Source organism: Synchiropus splendidus, chromosome 13 (assembly GCF_027744825.2).
Source record: "Synchiropus splendidus isolate RoL2022-P1 chromosome 13, RoL_Sspl_1.0, whole genome shotgun sequence".
NCBI classification, from domain to species: Eukaryota; Metazoa; Chordata; class Actinopteri; order Syngnathiformes; family Callionymidae; genus Synchiropus; species Synchiropus splendidus.
The window spans coordinates 10,440,448-10,457,204 of record NC_071346.1 but is presented as its reverse complement, the minus strand read 5'-3'; the positions used below and the strand labels follow the sequence as shown (position 1 = coordinate 10,457,204).

The 16,757-nt window shown below is 44.4% G+C and overlaps 5 protein-coding genes across 11 annotated transcripts; 3 read left to right on the top strand and 2 right to left on the bottom strand.

The window, feature by feature from the left end:
• Positions 1 to 7: 7 nt before the first annotated feature.
• LOC128769634 (histone-binding protein N1/N2-like) lies at positions 8 to 3,156 on the bottom strand. Its single transcript, XM_053883525.1, has 14 exons — positions 3,074 to 3,156; positions 2,860 to 2,968; positions 2,368 to 2,448; positions 2,065 to 2,168; positions 1,659 to 1,985; positions 1,528 to 1,586; positions 1,361 to 1,473; positions 1,215 to 1,288; positions 960 to 1,148; positions 729 to 901; positions 574 to 639; positions 440 to 511; positions 222 to 367; positions 8 to 151 (listed from the first exon to the last, which is right to left on the bottom strand). The coding sequence occupies exons 2-14, from the start codon at positions 2,958 to 2,960 to the stop codon at positions 145 to 147; spliced, it is 1,512 nt and encodes a 503-aa protein (XP_053739500.1). The 5' UTR covers positions 2,961 to 2,968; positions 3,074 to 3,156; the 3' UTR covers positions 8 to 144.
• A 2,574-nt stretch (positions 3,157 to 5,730) lies between these two features.
• prdx1 (peroxiredoxin 1) lies at positions 5,731 to 8,305 on the top strand. Of its 2 annotated transcripts, none has more exons than XM_053882625.1 (6): positions 5,731 to 5,783; positions 6,491 to 6,603; positions 7,195 to 7,348; positions 7,417 to 7,539; positions 7,608 to 7,738; positions 7,892 to 8,305. In XM_053882625.1, exons 2-6 carry the CDS (start codon positions 6,498 to 6,500, stop codon positions 7,972 to 7,974), a joined length of 597 nt encoding a protein of 198 aa, XP_053738600.1. In that variant the 5' UTR covers positions 5,731 to 5,783; positions 6,491 to 6,497; the 3' UTR covers positions 7,975 to 8,305. The 2 variants fall into 2 exon arrangements, with proteins under 2 accessions (XP_053738600.1, XP_053738601.1); XM_053882626.1 differs by having other exon boundaries at positions 5,762 to 5,783; positions 6,488 to 6,603.
• Positions 8,306 to 8,733: 428 nt separating this feature from the next.
• zte38 (zebrafish testis-expressed 38) lies at positions 8,734 to 11,013 on the top strand. Of its 4 annotated transcripts, XM_053883057.1 has the most exons (12): positions 8,734 to 8,968; positions 9,113 to 9,257; positions 9,400 to 9,463; positions 9,531 to 9,567; positions 9,632 to 9,652; positions 9,713 to 9,739; positions 9,837 to 9,904; positions 9,966 to 10,114; positions 10,185 to 10,414; positions 10,474 to 10,522; positions 10,594 to 10,634; positions 10,778 to 11,012. In XM_053883057.1, the coding sequence occupies exons 1-12, from the start codon at positions 8,927 to 8,929 to the stop codon at positions 10,820 to 10,822; spliced, it is 918 nt and encodes a 305-aa protein (XP_053739032.1). In that variant the 5' UTR covers positions 8,734 to 8,926; the 3' UTR covers positions 10,823 to 11,012. The 4 variants fall into 4 exon arrangements, with proteins under 4 accessions (XP_053739032.1, XP_053739034.1, XP_053739035.1 ...); XM_053883059.1 differs by lacking the exon at positions 9,632 to 9,652 and having other exon boundaries at positions 10,778 to 11,013; XM_053883060.1 differs by lacking the exon at positions 9,713 to 9,739 and having other exon boundaries at positions 10,778 to 11,013.
• Positions 10,687 to 14,141, bottom strand: LOC128769377 (4-trimethylaminobutyraldehyde dehydrogenase B-like). 3 transcript variants are annotated; one of them, XM_053883049.1, is made up of 12 exons: positions 14,051 to 14,136; positions 13,746 to 13,950; positions 13,417 to 13,562; positions 13,224 to 13,353; positions 13,002 to 13,136; positions 12,735 to 12,931; positions 12,506 to 12,646; positions 12,234 to 12,422; positions 12,085 to 12,172; positions 11,725 to 11,866; positions 11,556 to 11,668; positions 10,687 to 11,387 (listed from the first exon to the last, which is right to left on the bottom strand). In XM_053883049.1, the coding sequence occupies exons 2-12, from the start codon at positions 13,924 to 13,926 to the stop codon at positions 11,293 to 11,295; spliced, it is 1,557 nt and encodes a 518-aa protein (XP_053739024.1). In that variant the 5' UTR covers positions 13,927 to 13,950; positions 14,051 to 14,136; the 3' UTR covers positions 10,687 to 11,292. The 3 variants fall into 3 exon arrangements, with proteins under 3 accessions (XP_053739024.1, XP_053739022.1, XP_053739023.1); XM_053883047.1 differs by having other exon boundaries at positions 10,688 to 11,387; positions 13,746 to 13,965; positions 14,051 to 14,141; XM_053883048.1 differs by lacking the exon at positions 14,051 to 14,136 and having other exon boundaries at positions 10,688 to 11,387; positions 13,746 to 14,035.
• Positions 14,142 to 14,505: 364 nt separating this feature from the next.
• LOC128769380 (complement factor H-like) lies at positions 14,506 to 16,736 on the top strand. Its single transcript, XM_053883056.1, has 10 exons — positions 14,506 to 14,675; positions 14,743 to 14,931; positions 15,175 to 15,354; positions 15,416 to 15,607; positions 15,776 to 15,835; positions 15,905 to 15,952; positions 16,074 to 16,232; positions 16,291 to 16,455; positions 16,531 to 16,556; positions 16,630 to 16,736. Exons 1-10 carry the CDS (start codon positions 14,618 to 14,620, stop codon positions 16,639 to 16,641), a joined length of 1,089 nt encoding a protein of 362 aa, XP_053739031.1. The 5' UTR covers positions 14,506 to 14,617; the 3' UTR covers positions 16,642 to 16,736.
• Positions 16,737 to 16,757: the final 21 nt, after the last annotated feature.

Here is a 16,757-nt window from a genome sequence, read left to right as displayed (position 1 = left end):
CAGCACATTTAACCAACGATATTCTTTATTGATCTCCATAGTTCATATATAAAACCAGTACAAGAATAGAAAATGTATTTACAGAGACAAAACAGAAGTGCTGAGACAGATGACCGGCCTTGTTTGGAACTCTGGACATGTTCTTTACTTACTGGAAGACAAGGAGAGGATGAGTCCGAGCACTTCAAGCAGCTTGCTTACAACGTGGGAAGCAGTGTTACCTCTCCACCTCGGCGGCGTGTCCATTAGCGTGACCATTTGTGGCATGACCGTTGCTGACGTGTCCGTTCGTGTGCTCCACACCGTTCGTCTCGTCGTGCTTCACCTTCTTCACTCCCTCCTTCACTGGACTCTCCTCTGGTTTCCTCTGAAGAAACGTCAAGAAACAAAAAGATGTCTGGTCTTGATCTCATCCCTCCAGCGGCAGAAGCTTCCTCACCTTCTTTCTAACTAGGTGAGAAATGTCTGAGGCCGGAGCGACAGAGGTTTTGGTGCTAGATGATCCGTTAGACTGCAAAAAAAAAAGAAGCAGATGAAGTCGAAACATCTTCACAACTGGACGTGTTAACGTACTGTAGAACTGGAAGCATCACTTTGTCCAGAGGTGCCGGGGAAAGCTGAAGAAGACGACGGACCATCCTGAAAGCAGGTCAAATATTACCATTTACATCTCAGACTTGGAGGATTAGAAGGGAGAGGAACAGTAGGGTGGGTTTAAGTTTTGTTACCATCTTATTCTTATCTGCGTCTGTACAGCCATTCATGGTTTTCATATCTTCTTTGGCGTCCTCCACCTTCTCCTGGATCTCAGGCAGCAGAGCCTTCAGCTCCTCCATCTCCTGTCTCTCCGGCTGCAGCGACTCCGGGTCGGTGGCTTTGTCGATCAGCCCTGTCAGGTTATCTGCCGGAGACTTGGTTAACGGATCGCTTCAGCTCCACCAACAGCGAGTCCCGCTCACCGAGCCGACGCTTGATGATGGCGATGGAGTTGTTCAGCTCCTCCACTGCTCTGTCGTACTGGAGGTTCAGGCTCAGGGTCAAGCCTAGCTGGTAGCGGGTCGCGGCGAGCAGGCGGCTGTCCGAGTCCAAGTGTTTCAGCTGCAGGTTCAGACACTCCTGGAAGTCGTCCAGAGCTTGAGAGTAGTTTCCTGACAGAGAGAAAGTCAGACCACCTTTCAGAAGAACACCGGGTGGAACACGAGTCTGGCGCTCACCAGTTTCAGCAGACACCTCTCCAAGCTTGAGGTGCGCCTGAGCTGCCATGAGCTGATCCTCCTTGGACTCTTTTCTAAACACAGAGTGGAATTACTTCACTTCAGTTCCAGTTATCCAACAGCTGGGAATGTGTAAGTTCCTTCACCTCCTGTAGATGACTTTGGCCAGCTCCAACATCTCCCAGGCCAACTGAAGGTTCCCCACCTCCTCCTCCTCCTCTTCATCATCATCACCACCACCCTCCTCATCCCCACTCTCCTGAAGACATCCGAGCGTCAGCGTCGAAAACCTCAGTCACAGCAAAGCTGGTACCTTTTCAGCATCATCTTCTTCAGCCTCCATTTCTTCATCCCCATCTTCTTTCTCATTTTCTAGAAAAAAAATCCTTAAATAATAAGCAATGAACATAAATATATCCTTCAGGGTGAATCTTCTCAGCTCACCTTCATCTCCCATTTTTTCTTCTTCAGCCTTTTCAGCAGCATCTTTTCCTTCCGCCTTGTTTGCGTCACTTTCACCTTCCTTCTCCTCATCTTCCTTCATCTGCTCTTCCTTCTCACCTTCCTTCACCTTTGCGTCTTCCTTCATCTGCCCTCCCTTCTCACCTTCCTTCACCTTTGCGTCTTCCTTCATCTGCTCTTCCTTCTCCACTTCCTTCCCGTCTTCCGTCTCCACCTCCTTCCCTCCATCACCACCCTGCTTTTCTTCCTCACTTTTCTTCTCTGCCATGGCGTCGTACACCTGCTCCCTCAGTTCGTCTCGTGTCTTTTCTGCCGACCCAAGAGTTTGTTTTTTTTATTTCAAACATCAGCTTAAAACAGAAAATCGAGAGATCAGTAACATCCTCACCATCAACACTCTCTGCACTTTCAATGTTGGAATCTTTGGGCTTTTCCTCGTCTTCTTCCTCAGGCACTCCTTCAAGAGCGTTACCCAAAACTGAGTTCTCCATCCTGGAGACAGACACACTTTAATTTCCCAGATTTAATCTAAAGAATCCAGCCTTGTTTACTGAAGCAAAAATCAGCGGACTCATCTCTTTTTCTACATCAACTTATTTTTGAAATATAAAGTCAGATTTAGCAGGCACGAGGTGACATTCTGTGAAAGACAAGTCTTCATGACCGTAACTAAAGGTGAAGCGGTGTTTACCGTGCGAGTTCCAAAAGTGCCTTCCCGCACCAGAAGAAGGCCTCTGCGCACTCATCTGCTGTGTCGCCATACTCTTTAGCCCTGGACACACAGTGTTTCGGTTGACTTGAGAAGTCGCTCAAAAGCCAGGAAAGTGCAGGGTTACAGCTCAGAAGTAAACAAGCTTTGGAAATGGCAGCGTATAAAGTGTATAAAGTAAAGCTGTGGTGTACATAAATCGTGTATACTGTACGTGCTAGACACAGCCTTATTTCATCTACCACCTTTATTCACCGGGTGAGAGATGTTTTGTTTTTTCTAAAAAAAATTTTTTTAGGGGAGAAAAATGTAACTTTTTTCCCATTTGTATACTGTTGTTGTATTATTATATGTTGAAAAACGGGATCAAAGGCATGGATCAAAGACTGTGCTTGTGCTTCGTATAACCATGGAACTTGTCCGGGTCTTTACACAGCTTGCATTGTGTCGGAGAACACAGAAAAGCCAACTCACAGCAGACCACAGGCCTCCTGCAGCACGCTCACCGCCTCCACCGCTTTCCCCATCACCAGGTGCTTCTTGCCGGCGCCGATCAACTTGTTTGCCTCTTCCATGGTGCTGACTGAGGAGAAACACGCGCACATTCATTTGATGAACAAGGAGCAAAGGTGTATCCGAGGGTCGTACGATCAGCGAAGCAGACTTGGGGAGAAACATCGTCACAGACCTGGTGCGGTGAAGATCAACAGAGTAGACAAAAGCGTTTGCGGTTCAAGCCTCTCTATGTGGCGCCAAATCTTTGTGCTCAGCCACGCCTCCTTTTCCGGGTTCGTGACCTTGCGCGGGAGAATTCTTAAAGAGACAAGACACCCTGGTTTCATTTATTATTATTATTATTATTAATAATAATAATAATAATCATCATCATCATCATCATTTCAGATCATTTTTTGTGTTTCAAAAATATTAAACTAAATTAATCACATAAACAATTTTAAGTAACATGTGCAATATATAATCCCAACTGCGTTATTATTTACTTCCTGCATAACTATTCACTACTATGGTTAGCACCATTTTCTAAGCCATTTTTTGGGCCAAATTGTGATATGTGTAGTTGTGTTTCATATTATAATTTGCAAATGTTGTTTATTCATTACTTTATAATTCCATCTTAACGTTCATATTTTGTCATTTATCTTAATGTCAATGTATTATTCTGTGTCTTTGCATCTGCAAATGGCTGGCGCTCTTAAGTATTTGGGATCAGATCACAACTGTTTTTCAACGCTTCACCTTAAAATCAGCTGGAGTCCTTGTGTCAGCAATTTAGCAGCGAAATTCATTGGAGACGTTTGTACACAATGGTGGTCCAGGTCACCTTTGGGCGTCTCCTGCTGGTTCCTTGCTAAGACAAGTCGGAGCCTGAACTTCCAATTGATCTCATGCTGAGATAATCTTCACCTCACAGCGACGCCAACATGGATCTGACAGCTGTGATTATCACTGAGTGTTTTCATGCTGCCAAACATGGTCCTCATTTGAACACGACTGACAAAAATGCAAAAAATGCACGATTGAGGTAAAGATAATTTGATTTGTTTCTCTAATAGAAATTGAATGGTTAATAAATGTACAAAATAAATAACTGTTTATCATAGGCGCTTTGTATCATTTATCTAAAATCACTTTTATATCTAATCTGTATGTTGTAACTCAAGGGCTTTAAAACATGCCACACCCCCCATTTGTAAGTGAATCTTTACAGAGCTGACAAGTGTCCTCACACGTCTCTTCTTTCAGATCCGCTGATTGCGGCCATATTGTCGTATAGAGGGGCAGCGTTTGATTAGTGGGCCGCCTCTGACAGAAGGTTATTGTGTTTACGCCCATTCATCTGGCCCTTGATGCAGTCGTCATGGCAACGGGCATCTCTTCGTAGCAGCTGACACCGAAGTGGTCGCAGCAGTTGAGTGGCAAACACTGAGAAGAAGTAATGCTTCGCACCATTTAATATTAGTTTTAGGTTTATTCAACAACTTCTTCAAAAATAAAATGCATTAACATCTTTAGTAACCTGCCACTTAAATATAAGTACAGTGGTTTTCGAACGTCCTGGACTTCGAACAAATCGGAGTTTGAACAAAAATTTTGAGATTTTTTTGCTTCTGATTTCGAACGTGCGCGGCCCGACCAGCTGACCCACGACGCGCTTTGTTATTGTGTATAACGCAGCCTCTGTATGCAGACGTGTCCCGTTAGCTACATTTACTGGCAGTTTTTTCTTCACATTGAGGTGTAAAACCTTTCCTGTCTCCACACTGGACCGTGGTAGAGTGTCACAGGGGAGGTGCTCGCTCTCCACACCTCCGAGGCTGGAGCACTCACTCCAGGGTTTGATGTCCTGTTGTGGGCTGGAGCTGGGACAGGGATGAGGCGAGTCTGGGACAGAGCGTGACTTGGTTTATGACTTTGTCACAGCCAAACTGCACAGAAGCGCACATTCAGAGCTGGACACGCACCGGGCACCTCTTCACTTCTGGAGAGACGTCACTCACTCGGCAACCCCTCCCACATGCAGCGGCCACACACATAGAGGAACAGCGCACCTGCAGCAGACACTCTACATTCACTCCTACAAAAGACTATTTTAAGGCTTGGAACGCATTATTGCTTTCACCATTCATTGTAATGGGAAAAATCGATTCAGATTTTGAACAAATCGTTTCTCGAACAGACATCTGGAACGGATTGTGGTCAAGATCCGAGGTACCACTGTTTATCAGGATGAATGGGATGTGATTTAACCTGGTTTAAAAAGCAGTTCTCATGGCAGAAAGGGACGAGGAAATAAGATTAGCAAATACTTGCTCTTCATTCCAGAGTGTTGCAACAGCCGCCCTCAAGAGTCACTGTGCAAACACTATACTCAAGGACTTGCCAGGAAAGTTGGAGGAAACATGTGCCGGATCTCTTTAATCTCCTCGCTGTACATGCTGATTTACTGGCGGTGGGCTGTAAACCTTTATCTGACACAGAACTTTATTGACGTCACTTAAATTCTCGGTCTATATACTGTCTTCTGGCTGCAGTCTGAAAACAAGTCTGTCCAACTCCCACCCCAGGAAATAAACTCTAACATTCCACTTCCATTGTGCTCCTGTTGCATCTGATCTGATGCATAGCATTTGTTGTCTGGTGTATTCTGGAGTTTTATTTTCAACGCTGTCCCGCCTCATCGATTGTCCACAGAGGGGAAAATCACAAGGCCGCGTAAATTCCAGGAGAAAATGTGCAAAGTCATGCTGCGTATAGATTCAACACGGGCGGGCTGAGATCACGTGTCGCGTTAAATTCTCGCGAGATTGCGTGTGCTATAAAATGCCTTGGCGTGAGCGCATGACTACTCGCGTCTCTCCCTGTTGCACAAGACTGAGGTGAGTATTTTCTTCATCAAGTTTATGCCGTATCTTAGTCAAAGCGCATCCGCAGTTTAGGGTTTTGTAATATACTTAATGCATTTAGATAGATCAAACTGATGAAACTCTTATTTTAGATTAGATAACTTTTTATTATCCCCACATTGTGGGGAAATCGATTTACGGAGACTTATCATTGGTCATAAAAGAGTTCGTAAACACATCACTGAAATATGTTCAGGCCAAGAGTCTTCAAACAAATACAGATGCAGATTGAAAATCACTTGGAGGAAACCACTGGTTGCCGTTACGCTAGTAGTAATTCGTGTCATCGTAGTTTCATAAGATTTAAACTCAAAACCGTAGTAATATTTTTTTCCACACATGGCAACCATTTCAAATGTAACATTAACGAAGATTTTTTTTAGTGAAATAACAAATGCATTTATGTAAATAAATAAACATAAATCTAAATGAATGTTATGTGAGTGTGTTATGTAAATAAATAAATAAATACACGATTTTATTTCAGGATGAAGCCGTCAAATAGCATTTCATAAGACTAAATTGTTTATTTAAAAACAATAATTGTTGGCTTTTAATCCTGAAAATGAGCTGTGAACTAAGTCATTGGCTTCAAGCGAGGGGGAGGGGGAGATGAGGTGCTGCTTGTTCTGTGTTTGTGACAATAACCTCCACTGTTTTTGCTTCTCATGTCCAAGCAGATAAAAGATGTCTGCAGGCAGAGCCCAAATCGGACAGCCAGCCCCTGATTTCGTAGCCAAAGCGGTGATGCCAGATGGACAGTTTAAGGACATCAAGCTGTCAGACTACAAAGGTGCGCATCCTTTATCTGTTTCTGCATAATTACCAGATTTGCTTTCAAGCTCCGTCCATCGTTCGCTCAGCTTTTATTCCTCTAATATATTTGAAGCAAGCAATTGATACAATTATGATGGTAATAACACTTGTAGTAACAAGCAAGCTGGTCAATGTGTATCTTGTTGTTCCGCTTGACTATGAGAAAAGCACTGATATTTAGTTTTAATCTGAGAGACTGATCTGTGGTACGCAACTCATACTATATTATATCTATATTAGGACGGAGAAGAGGTTGTAAATGCCAAACACAAAACTTTTAACTGCAACAGTAACATGAAAAAGAACACTATTTCACACATGAGCTGGAAAGTCTTTAGTATGACATGCTTTATTTTTAGGATATTACTAAACACATTCAAATTTTAAATTGCATTTCAATTGAGAGCCTTATATTGTGATGACTGACTCTTGTTTATGGCTTCATGTAATGTAATTTATAGAAATAAATCTATAATTCTAGGAATATGAATTGAAGCATCATTTTGCAACTTTGTGATTCCTTTGTATTCCGACTACTGCAAAACCCTCAGCCTTGTTTTTGATGCAGGAAAGTACGTCGTCTTCTTCTTCTATCCCTTGGACTTCACTTTTGTGTGTCCGACTGAGATCATCGCCTTCAGCGATGCAGCCGATGAGTTCAAGAAGCTGGACTGTGAAGTCATTGCTGCATCGGTTGACTCTCACTTCTCCCATCTGGCATGGTAGTTTTAAAATTCGACTTACTGTTGCAACATACATGCTGCCATCAATTGTGCTTTTTTTTTCATAGGACCAACACACCACGTAAACAGGGAGGCATAGGCGCCATGAAGATCCCTCTGGTGTCTGACACGCGGCACACCATCTCAGCTGATTATGGAGTGCTGAAGGAAGATGAGGGCATCGCCTACCGGTGGGTGTTATTACTCTACCGCTGAGAAGATGATAGTTTTAAGACCCTTGTCTCCCGTGGTTTCTCAGGGGTTTGTTCATCATTGACAACAAAGGCATCTTGAGGCAGATAACCATCAATGACCTTCCAGTCGGACGATCAGTTGAGGAAACTCTCCGTCTCGTCCAGGCCTTTCAGTTCACTGACAAATATGGAGAAGGTGCGCTTCTGCTTTTTACACTCCGCAGATAGTTTCTCCTACACAAATAGTATTCTGCATTGAAAGCGTCACACTGTTTATTGCATGCATATTGGTGCCACACCCTTTGCTTTGTCACCTGTGAGAGGATTCATTTCAGGCTTATCTTTTCAGTCTGTCCTGCCGGTTGGAAACCAGGAAATGACACCATCAAACCGGACGTCCAGAAAAGCAAAGACTTCTTCTCCAAGCAGTAATAAATCCAAGACAAGAATCTGCCATCTGCTTTAGGAGGTTTAATATTTAGATACCGTTGTTCAGCCGCTGTGACTGTGATGCTGTGGTGAGGGGATATTTGTATCACCTTTCGTCCACCTGACTGTAGAGAAAGACACTTACATGTGACCAAAATATGAAAACGTGCACTCCGCTTGTTTTTTTTTTTAGCTTTTTAGTTTCTGTTTCACACAAATGTTTGTGCTTTTAAACTTCTTTACAGTTACCCACATTGAATTAAACGGTGTTATGGTAAACTACATTTTTATTTATCAATGTAAGCAAAACGTATGAATAAAATATTAACATATATGTTCCTGACTTTCTTTCATTCGTGTTATAAAACGTTTTTCTGAGTCGATTGAGTAGATTTGAGATAAGAAAAGCAATACATTTATGAACATTTTGTTCTCTCAACACGGACGTACTGGGGCGTTAATTTCAATAACAACTCTTGAGGATTGTTGAAATGCTTTATAGACTGACTGAATGAGGCAAGGAACGACTTAAATATGAGACAACTTCCGTGCAATGTTCAGAATTAAATGACCCGAATGAGTGTCAGTGTAACCATGGCTGAAATCGTAAAAAATAAATAAATAAATGAATACTAATAATATTTAAGATCTGAAAAATATAGTGAGATTAATACAGTGATGTTTATTTTGTTTTCATATATTGTTTTAAAATTATTGTTCATGAATTGCGGATCGCATTTCGGCGGGAAAATTGTTAATAAATAAAACTTTATTGAGAGCTGCCACTGCGGCCATTCACTCACTCTCGAGCCGTAAACGAACCTTTTCGAACCAATTCGAGTTCAAAACCGATACGTTTTTGACCATTTAAGAAACGTTTCGTTTGTGGCAGATAGAATTTCCTCTTTTTTTGTCGTGAAGTTCACCTCCTTCAGAAGCGTTAGCATTAGCGATAATGGCTACAGTGACGATGCAAACAAAGACCGTCGTAGCTGAGGTTTGTGACGCAAATATGTTCCTAAATTTCCGTGTAAACGTATTTTAAGTGTCATGTCGTTGTAGTCAGTTAAAATGGCATGGCGACACCTTGTGGAAAGTAGGGCTAAACGCTCTGAAACGTGACCTATTTCCCTGTGAAAAGTGGTCAGGGTTGTTCCAGACCGAGCTGAAGACTGAGGCCGAGTCGCTGGTGTTTGTCAAGAGGATGGTGGCTTTGGCTGTGTCATCCATCACCTACCTCCGAGGGATGTTTCCAGAGGAAGCCTACAGATCCAGATATCTGGACGGTAAACACTCACTTAGCTGTCTAACACACAAGAAAAGGAAAAACACAAAATCTTGATCTGGACGACGCTTTTTCCGAATCATATTTTAAAATACTGGCCAGAAAGTGGACAGTTTTACATAAACACAACTGTCTTCCCAAAGATGTGTGCATCAAAATTTTGCGTGAGGACTGCAGAACTCATGGCGCCAACAAAGTTGTCAAATGGTAGGTAAAGAAAAAACGTTCAGGTGGACGTTCAGGACTGTGTTTATGTTTCCACGCCATCTTGCAGGTTGATGGGATGCTTTGACGCCATAGAGAAACATTATGTAAGTACACATCTCATCACACTTGTGCGTTGTAAATTGTCTTACGATCTGTCTTTAACTACAGCTCGAGGTTATGTTCATTGGGGTAAGTCAGGTAACAGCAACACACACACAGGAGTTCATGTCTTTGTTCGATATGTTGTAGGTGTTCACCAATCCTGAGAAGCCAGATGTAAGTGGCTCAGTCGCTCCTAAATAAATATGTTGGCAAGCTAACTTTTCACATATTAATAGCATTTATCGCTGTTATTTTCTGCCTCCTTCTGCAGCACATCATTGAGTCCTACCACTTCAAGTTCACTTACACTGCAAACGGACCAAATATGGAAATATTCACGTATGTACCTGTTTCACTGAGCTCAGAAATAACTTCACAGCGAATGCTTCCAACACTGCAGCAACACTGGCAAGGCAAAGCGAGTGACCATTGAGGACACCAAAATGGCCTCAGTGCTCCTTGTCAGAAAGCTCTTCCTGCTCGTCCAGAGCCTCAGTGCTCTGCCCCAGAACATCTACATGAACATGAGGCTCTTCTACTATGATGATAGTAAGATGAAAAAATGCTGTTGATGAGCACAGAAATATAAGTTATGGACCTGAAAACACTTGTTTCCCAGTCACCCCAGATTACTACCACCCGCCTGGATTTAAGGAAGGAGTGTGTGACAAATTCTGGTTTGAAGGCACTGGTGTGCATTTCAAGGTCGGCGAGGTCTCAACAGCATTTCACACGCTGCGAGTGCGTGTTTCTGCTGAGCAGGGACGTCTAGAGACACTCAAGGACAGCAGCAACCACAGCAAAACAAATGGAGTTCCACGGAACATGCCAAAGCGGAAAATCATGAAGGTAAATGTGGAGTTGTGTTTCAAGATGGCATCATTTCCTGACATTTTTTTTGTTTGCAGCCTCTGGAAACAAAACAATACAATGAGGATGAATTTCCCTCTGAAGATGGTGAGTTCGGATCTTCCTTGTCATTATTCTCCCAGTGTTAACGTCACTAATATTGTTATTTCTTGTTTAAGAGTCAGAACAGTTCAAGAAACCAAAGGCGTCGAAGGGCAAGGTAAGTTTATCTGATAAATGTTGACCAACTTCAGAAGAAAATCAAGCGATTTCTTTCTCTCCTTAAAATGTGATGGACCAGACTTTGACATTCGGTGGTTCGGTATGAGTTGACATTCAGACTCTGTTGCACGTTTACTGCAGGGAAACAAAGTGAAAAGGCTTGCGAGGAAGAAGAAGAGAATTTAATCTGCCCTGCAATGAGAGGCAACAGAGCACTTGTTAAACAGTTCATTCAGTTCAGGTGTGTTGGTTCATAGCCATATTAGGAGAAGGTGTCAAAAAATATATTGTTCTACGTTTATTCATCTTTTCATTAAAATGTATTGTTCACTGGAAAATAAAAGTATATTAAGGTTATATTAAGTAACTGAAGCATATTGCTTTCTACATTGCTACATTTTTAATGTGATTTTCATGTGAAAAACTGGAAATCAAATGACAATAACACAGCTTTATCCACTGAGAAAGGCCTCGAGTGGTGGTTTTAAATTGCCATTTAACACACAACAGGGTTAGCTTCATCATTCGTTCAAGTTACTAAACCATCCATCCTTGGCTGACTGACCAGAGTTCGTACTACAGGTCTCTTCACACAAATGCCTGGTCTTCTTTGAGTCATGAAGGTCTTCCACTCCAAATGATCTGTGAACCACTTTCTAAAAGAGGCTGTCCACCTTCCCCATCTCCACGTAGACGGTCTTCAGCTGAGAGTAGTACTCAATGGTCACCTGGCCGTTCTCCCGTCCGATCCCTTGCACAGACACATTTTCATTCATCTTTTACACCACAACAGAAACAACTAAATCGCAATTGCAGATGAAGGGTTTTGAAAGGGGGTGCTACCCGAGGGCTCCACCTAGTGGACAATCGAGCGCATTACCGTCACCTTTGAGGACGTGATATATACATAGAAACTCACCAGACATTTTGAAGCCCCCAAACGGAACCTCCACGGGAGTGATATTGTAGTTGTTGATGAAACAGGAACCCGCCTTCAGCTGTTCGACCACACGATGGGCTCGCGTCACGTCCCTGCAGGTGCGGGAGTGTCAGCTCTTCTTGGATCAGGATCAGGTCTAGAGACCTACTTTGTGAAAACTCCAGCTGCTAGTCCCAGGTCGCTGTGGTTGGCTCTCCTCAGCACCTCCTCCTCCGTTTCAAAGGACAGCACAGACATGACGGGCCCGAAGATCTCCTCCTTCACACACGTCATCTCATCTGTGCAGTTGCCTGAAAAAAAAAATTATTGGACACAAACGCTACAGTAAATGTGTCTGCACAAGAACAAAACTTTGTGTTCCGTAACGTAGTTTGCTGTGTGAAGTGCTGTGTGGCAGTGCATGATGGGACTTTAACATATCGTTTTATTCTCTTTACGTTGTTCGCTTGTCACTTCACTGAGAGAACAAAAGTCCCTTTTAGGAAGAGTATGAAGAGTAATGCCTTACCCAAAACACATGGTGTCATGTAGTATCCACCCTGGAGTTTGGGGTCAGAGGGCAAGAAAGGTTCCCCTCCACACAACACAGCTGCTCCCTACAAACTCCAAAATGTGTAAAAGGTCTTTTAAGAAATGAATTGAAGAAGTGTAAAATACCTCTCGCTTTGCTTGATCAACATATTTGAGAACTTTGTCGAGGTGTGCCTTGCTGACCAGTGCTCCCATCCTGGTGCTCTCCAAGAGGGGATCCCCGATCTGAATGGCCTTCGTCCGTTTCACAACCTCCTCCACAAATTTGGGGAGAATTTCTCTTTGGACAAAGACTCTTGTACCGTTGCTACAAACCTGAAGTATGAGAGAGCAGTGTGGCGTTATTGAGTTCTACCTTCGGGCACGTCTTGGACCCCCCTGCTGGGCAGAGTGCATACCTGTCCCTGAGAGAGGAAGTTGGCCATGAGTGCTCCACTGACGGCGTTCTCCAAATCGCTGTCCTGGAATATGATGAGAGGAGACTTTCCTCCGAGTTCCAACGTCACAGGCTTCACCCCTCTGGAGGCCATTTCCATGATCTGTGGAGTTAAAATGAAAGTGTTGCACTGTGAAGACATTGCATTTCAAATGTGTGCCATTTTAGGAAGGTCTATTGAGAAGACAAACCTTCTTGCCAGTGGGCACGCTGCCAGTGAACGACACCTTTGCCACATCAGGGTGGAGGCACAGCAGGCTGCCGGTCTCCTGCCCCCCCTGCACCACGTTGAAGAGCCCCTCTGGAGCTCCAGCCTGGGAGTAGATCTCTGCCAGCAGCACTGCCGTCACAGGAGTCACCGGTGACGGTTTGAACACCATGGAGTTCCCTGAGAGGCAGGCGGGGGAGTCACGTAAAGGTGGGTGATCACAATAAAAGACGGAAAAATGATCTCTCACCACACGCCAGAGCTGGGGCTGACTTCCAGGCGGCAATCTGGAAGGGATAATTCCAAGCTCCGATGCCAACACAAACACCCAAAGGCTCCCGCCGAGTGTACGCAAAGGACCCCCCAGGCAGCTGGACGTGCTGACCTGCAGCAAACACATCCACATATTCACCGCTTACCACAATATCTGACATTATTCTGTGCCTTCCTTTACACAAAAGTGTGGAACAACCTGCCAAAGTGGTAGCCAGACCGGCAAAGTACTCCAGGCAGAGTCGGGCCGAGTCCACATCCAGACGGGCTTCGGTGATGGACTTTCCATTGTTGACCACCTCCATTTCCGCGATTTCCTCTCTTCTGTTCTGTGCACGCGAGTAAACAAGTTTCAGTCACGCAGACACTTGCAGCAATGCAATGCAGCAGACCTCAATGATGTGCGCCGCTCGGATCATTATCCGCGCTCTCTCCATCCCGGATGTCTTGCTCCAGACGTCGAAAGCCGACTTGGCCGCACTGACGGCCAGGTCGACCTCTGCTGACCCACATGACTCCAAAACACACAACACACGGCCTGAGGATTGAAAGAATGAGGATCAGGTAACTCGAAAGACTTTGAGTCTGCTGTGTGAACTTGTGCAGCACTTTATAGTTTTTCTTACATGGCGTGTGCTGCAAAAAAAGTGAACTCAATGTGGATCAAAGTCCAAAAACAGAGGGTCAATAAAAGTCTTTCTTAACGTTTGTTGTTCGATACCTGTTGCAGGCTCGAACACTTTTTCGTCACCATTCCTTCCTTTGCTTGATCTCCGTCTCCCAGCCCAGAAATTCAGCGGTTCCTTGATGTCCAGCGAGGCCGAGGAGGCGAACCTGACCCCGGGTGACAGCGCGGTTTCCGCCATGGGTCTCCGCACCAGCGCAGCGAGTCTGCGGAGCATTCTCACTCCGCCGCTATTGGCTCACTGAAGACACACATTCTGACCAGATGTCACTTGTCACATGAAAGGTGGTCAAGGCGAGGCGAGTCTAATGGGTTTGCACTGAAAGTTAAACGGCACTTACCATGAACCTGCAGCGAGTAAAGGAAAACGGTTATAAAGTAACGGAGTCAGTGGGTTTCTTCTTCTTCTTCGTTAGGCAAATGGCTGTAATTCCAACGCCTCGCGCCAGAACACCGCCATCTACTGCTCGCAAAATGCAGTGTTGACTTCGTATCTCGCGCTCATGGGCCATGTTTTTGTCGTAATCTCGGTCTGTGTGCGTGTTTTTACACACGATGCAAAACACAAAAATGCGGCTCACGCTACTCGTGGCGTCTGCCGATTCTCTTACCACAAACACGGTTATTAAAATGCTTCAGAATCAGAAAATGTTGTTTGTTCGTCACTTAACATGCTGTGTAAACAACAAAACATATAAACACACTCGAGCGAATCTTCAACTTTGACTGGTTCATTTATTGCGACATGTTTGTGTGACTGACCCTTGGTTAAACAAAACCCATTTACCGGCATCAATGTCACTCTGTTGACTATTTCTCAAGCGAGTGTGAGATTGTGTAAATGTTGCCTCCAATAAGTGACTGCGTCCCAGATGGTCTGCAGTCCTCGGTCGTCCTAACAGCTGGAAATGCATGCGGCATATTTGGGAGTGCTGTGCCTCATTTGCTCATCCGGAGCACTGGGTGGTGAGTACAAGGGGATTGCTGAGTAAGTAATGGACGGATGAGTTTACAGCCTCTGTTTGTATTTCAGCTCCGGGAAAGAGGCATTGTCGAGTGCCCCCTTTGAATAATGGCTTCCTCGTTCCTGACCAAGACGTTTACACTCACGGGTGCCAGATCGGTTATAGGTGTGATGAGGGATACAAACCGGCGGTGGAGGGTTGGTGGCAGTTGGTGACGTGTCAGGATGGGAAATGGTCTCATAAACCCCAGTGTATTGGTAAGGCACAGAGGTGATCTCGGATCCAAAAGGCCGTCCACGTTTTGTTTGCAATAATGTCGACGGAAGAAAACTCCAGTGGTTGGTTGACTCTCTTTGAGTCTAAAAGTGTGGTTACTCCTTCAATATTGACAGATGTTCTTCATGGTTGTTTGTGGAAGCACTTTAAAGTAGAATTCATATGTGGTTCAACATAAGAAAAAGTGAAGCTGTGTGAAGAACGTGTCCTTTCTGTCCTGTCAGACGAGACGAACTGTCTGCCTCTGCCCATCCCAAATGGGAAATACACTGTGGATGAACAGCCTTGGTTTCCAGATGGTTTTCAATTAGATACAACCTGCGACACTGGATACACACACAAGTCCGGGCTGAACCTTGCTGTCTGTGACAACGGGGAATGGTCCCGTCGACCTGCCTGTGAGAGTAAGTGGGTCACTTCAATTTCAGTTTCCATGTCCATGCATTGACTTCCCGCCTCGACCAGAGAAAGCAGACGCCTGCGATGACCCCCCGAGGATGCCGAACGCAGTGGTGGTCGGTCAGAGATACCAAGCTATATATGAGCAAGATACGCAACTCCAGTACGAATGTGAGGATGGCTACACTTTTGAAGGAGCAGCGCCCAATAAGGCCATCATCTGTAGATCTGGGGCGTGGTCGAGTGCGGACCCATGTGGTACGTCAACACTTCAGTGTGTTCCCTCCTTAAACGTGGGACAGAATGGAAGCTAGCAGGAGATGATGTGTCATAAACATCCACACGTCATCACTGTTTACAAACTGAATACAGCTCGTAGCATGGTTATTTCTGACTAAAACATATTGCTCCCTTCATCTTCACCAGTCAAGAAAAGCACGCCAAATCCAGACCACTCTACTTCGGGCGGTTGGAGTCGACCAGGAGGTACCAGTGAGTCCACACTTCCATATGTTGGAGGACACTTAAATAGAGATGCCTTGTTGCTCATTTCAGGAGGTTCTTCTAGCGCGGTGGTCGATAAAGAAGAAGCGATGACAAGTAGTAAGTGGGCTGTGCAGCCATAGCATAACAGAATATTGCATTAGGATGAATTGATTTTAAGTTATAATAAGACCAAAATAAAGACAAACACTTACTGTTTTTATTTATTCTTCTGTTCCAGCCGGCAAATGTGGACCGCCTCCTGTTATTCCAAACGGTGAAGTAGTTCTCCAGACCAGATCCTACATCAAATACCAGTGTGCTGCCTACTACAAGACAGAAGACCCGTTTGTTTTCTGCCTAAGCTCCGGATCCTGGTCCAAAATCCCCACTTGTAAAGGTACCAAACACGTTCAACCAAACTCGCCAAACAAATGACTTTGATTTGTGCTTCTCAGAAAACTTTTGTTTGCTTGAGACTGGGAAGTATGCAAGACTGGAAAATAATGGTGATATATACCTGATGCACAAAGAGACGAGGAGACTGCTGTGTAGCAGGGGAAAGTATTGGAATTCCTATGCTGAAGCAGAGTGTAAGGATGGAGCTCTGGATGTGGGAGAGTGTAAGTATTGATTCCAACACAGAGCTTTACTCCAAATACTTTTATGAAACATCCGTTTTACTGTTTAATTTTCAGGCTGTACTCGTACGTCTTTGAACCTGGTGAGTGTCAGCGCTGCAGATGGCGTCACCTTTACAAAACACGCAGGCTGACTGTTTCTTTTCTCACCACTAGGGAATATGCTAACACCAGAGGAGCAGCTCATGAACGCGATGAACAACCGTCCACTTGGTTTGTCAAAACGAATCAGTTATAGTACTCAAATAAAGTCCGTCACCTCACTTCCAGTCGTTTTTTTCATT

Coding starts and splice junctions, on each gene's coding strand:
- prdx1 (XM_053882625.1), top strand. CDS start 6,498: ATGTCTGCAGGCAGAGCCCAAATCGGACAGCCAGCCCCTGATTTCGTA. Junction 6,604..7,194: donor CAAGCTGTCAGACTACAAAG/GTGCGCATCCTT, acceptor TTTTTGATGCAG/GAAAGTACGTCGTCTTCTTC. Junction 7,540..7,607: donor GATGAGGGCATCGCCTACCG/GTGGGTGTTATT, acceptor GTGGTTTCTCAG/GGGTTTGTTCATCATTGACA.
- zte38 (XM_053883057.1), top strand. CDS start 8,927: ATGGCTACAGTGACGATGCAAACAAAGACCGTCGTAGCTGAG. Junction 9,740..9,836: donor CCAATCCTGAGAAGCCAGAT/GTAAGTGGCTCA, acceptor CTCCTTCTGCAG/CACATCATTGAGTCCTACCA. Junction 10,115..10,184: donor GCTCTTCTACTATGATGATA/GTAAGATGAAAA, acceptor CTTGTTTCCCAG/TCACCCCAGATTACTACCAC.
- LOC128769380 (XM_053883056.1), top strand. CDS start 14,618: ATGCATGCGGCATATTTGGGAGTGCTGTGCCTCATTTGCTCATCCGGA. Junction 15,608..15,775: donor GTCGAGTGCGGACCCATGTG/GTACGTCAACAC, acceptor CATCTTCACCAG/TCAAGAAAAGCACGCCAAAT. Junction 16,456..16,530: donor AGCTCTGGATGTGGGAGAGT/GTAAGTATTGAT, acceptor TTTAATTTTCAG/GCTGTACTCGTACGTCTTTG.
- LOC128769377 (XM_053883047.1), bottom strand. CDS start 13,926: ATGCTCCGCAGACTCGCTGCGCTGGTGCGGAGACCCATGGCGGAAACC. Junction 12,932..13,001: donor AGCCCCAGCTCTGGCGTGTG/GTGAGAGATCAT, acceptor CCTGCCTCTCAG/GGAACTCCATGGTGTTCAAA. Junction 11,867..12,084: donor CATGACACCATGTGTTTTGG/GTAAGGCATTAC, acceptor TTTTTTTTTCAG/GCAACTGCACAGATGAGATG.
- LOC128769634 (XM_053883525.1), bottom strand. CDS start 2,960: ATGGAAGAGGCAAACAAGTTGATCGGCGCCGGCAAGAAGCACCTGGTG. Junction 2,449..2,859: donor CAGGAGGCCTGTGGTCTGCT/GTGAGTTGGCTT, acceptor CTGTGTGTCCAG/GGCTAAAGAGTATGGCGACA. Junction 1,587..1,658: donor AGAAAAAATGGGAGATGAAG/GTGAGCTGAGAA, acceptor TTTTTTTTCTAG/AAAATGAGAAAGAAGATGGG.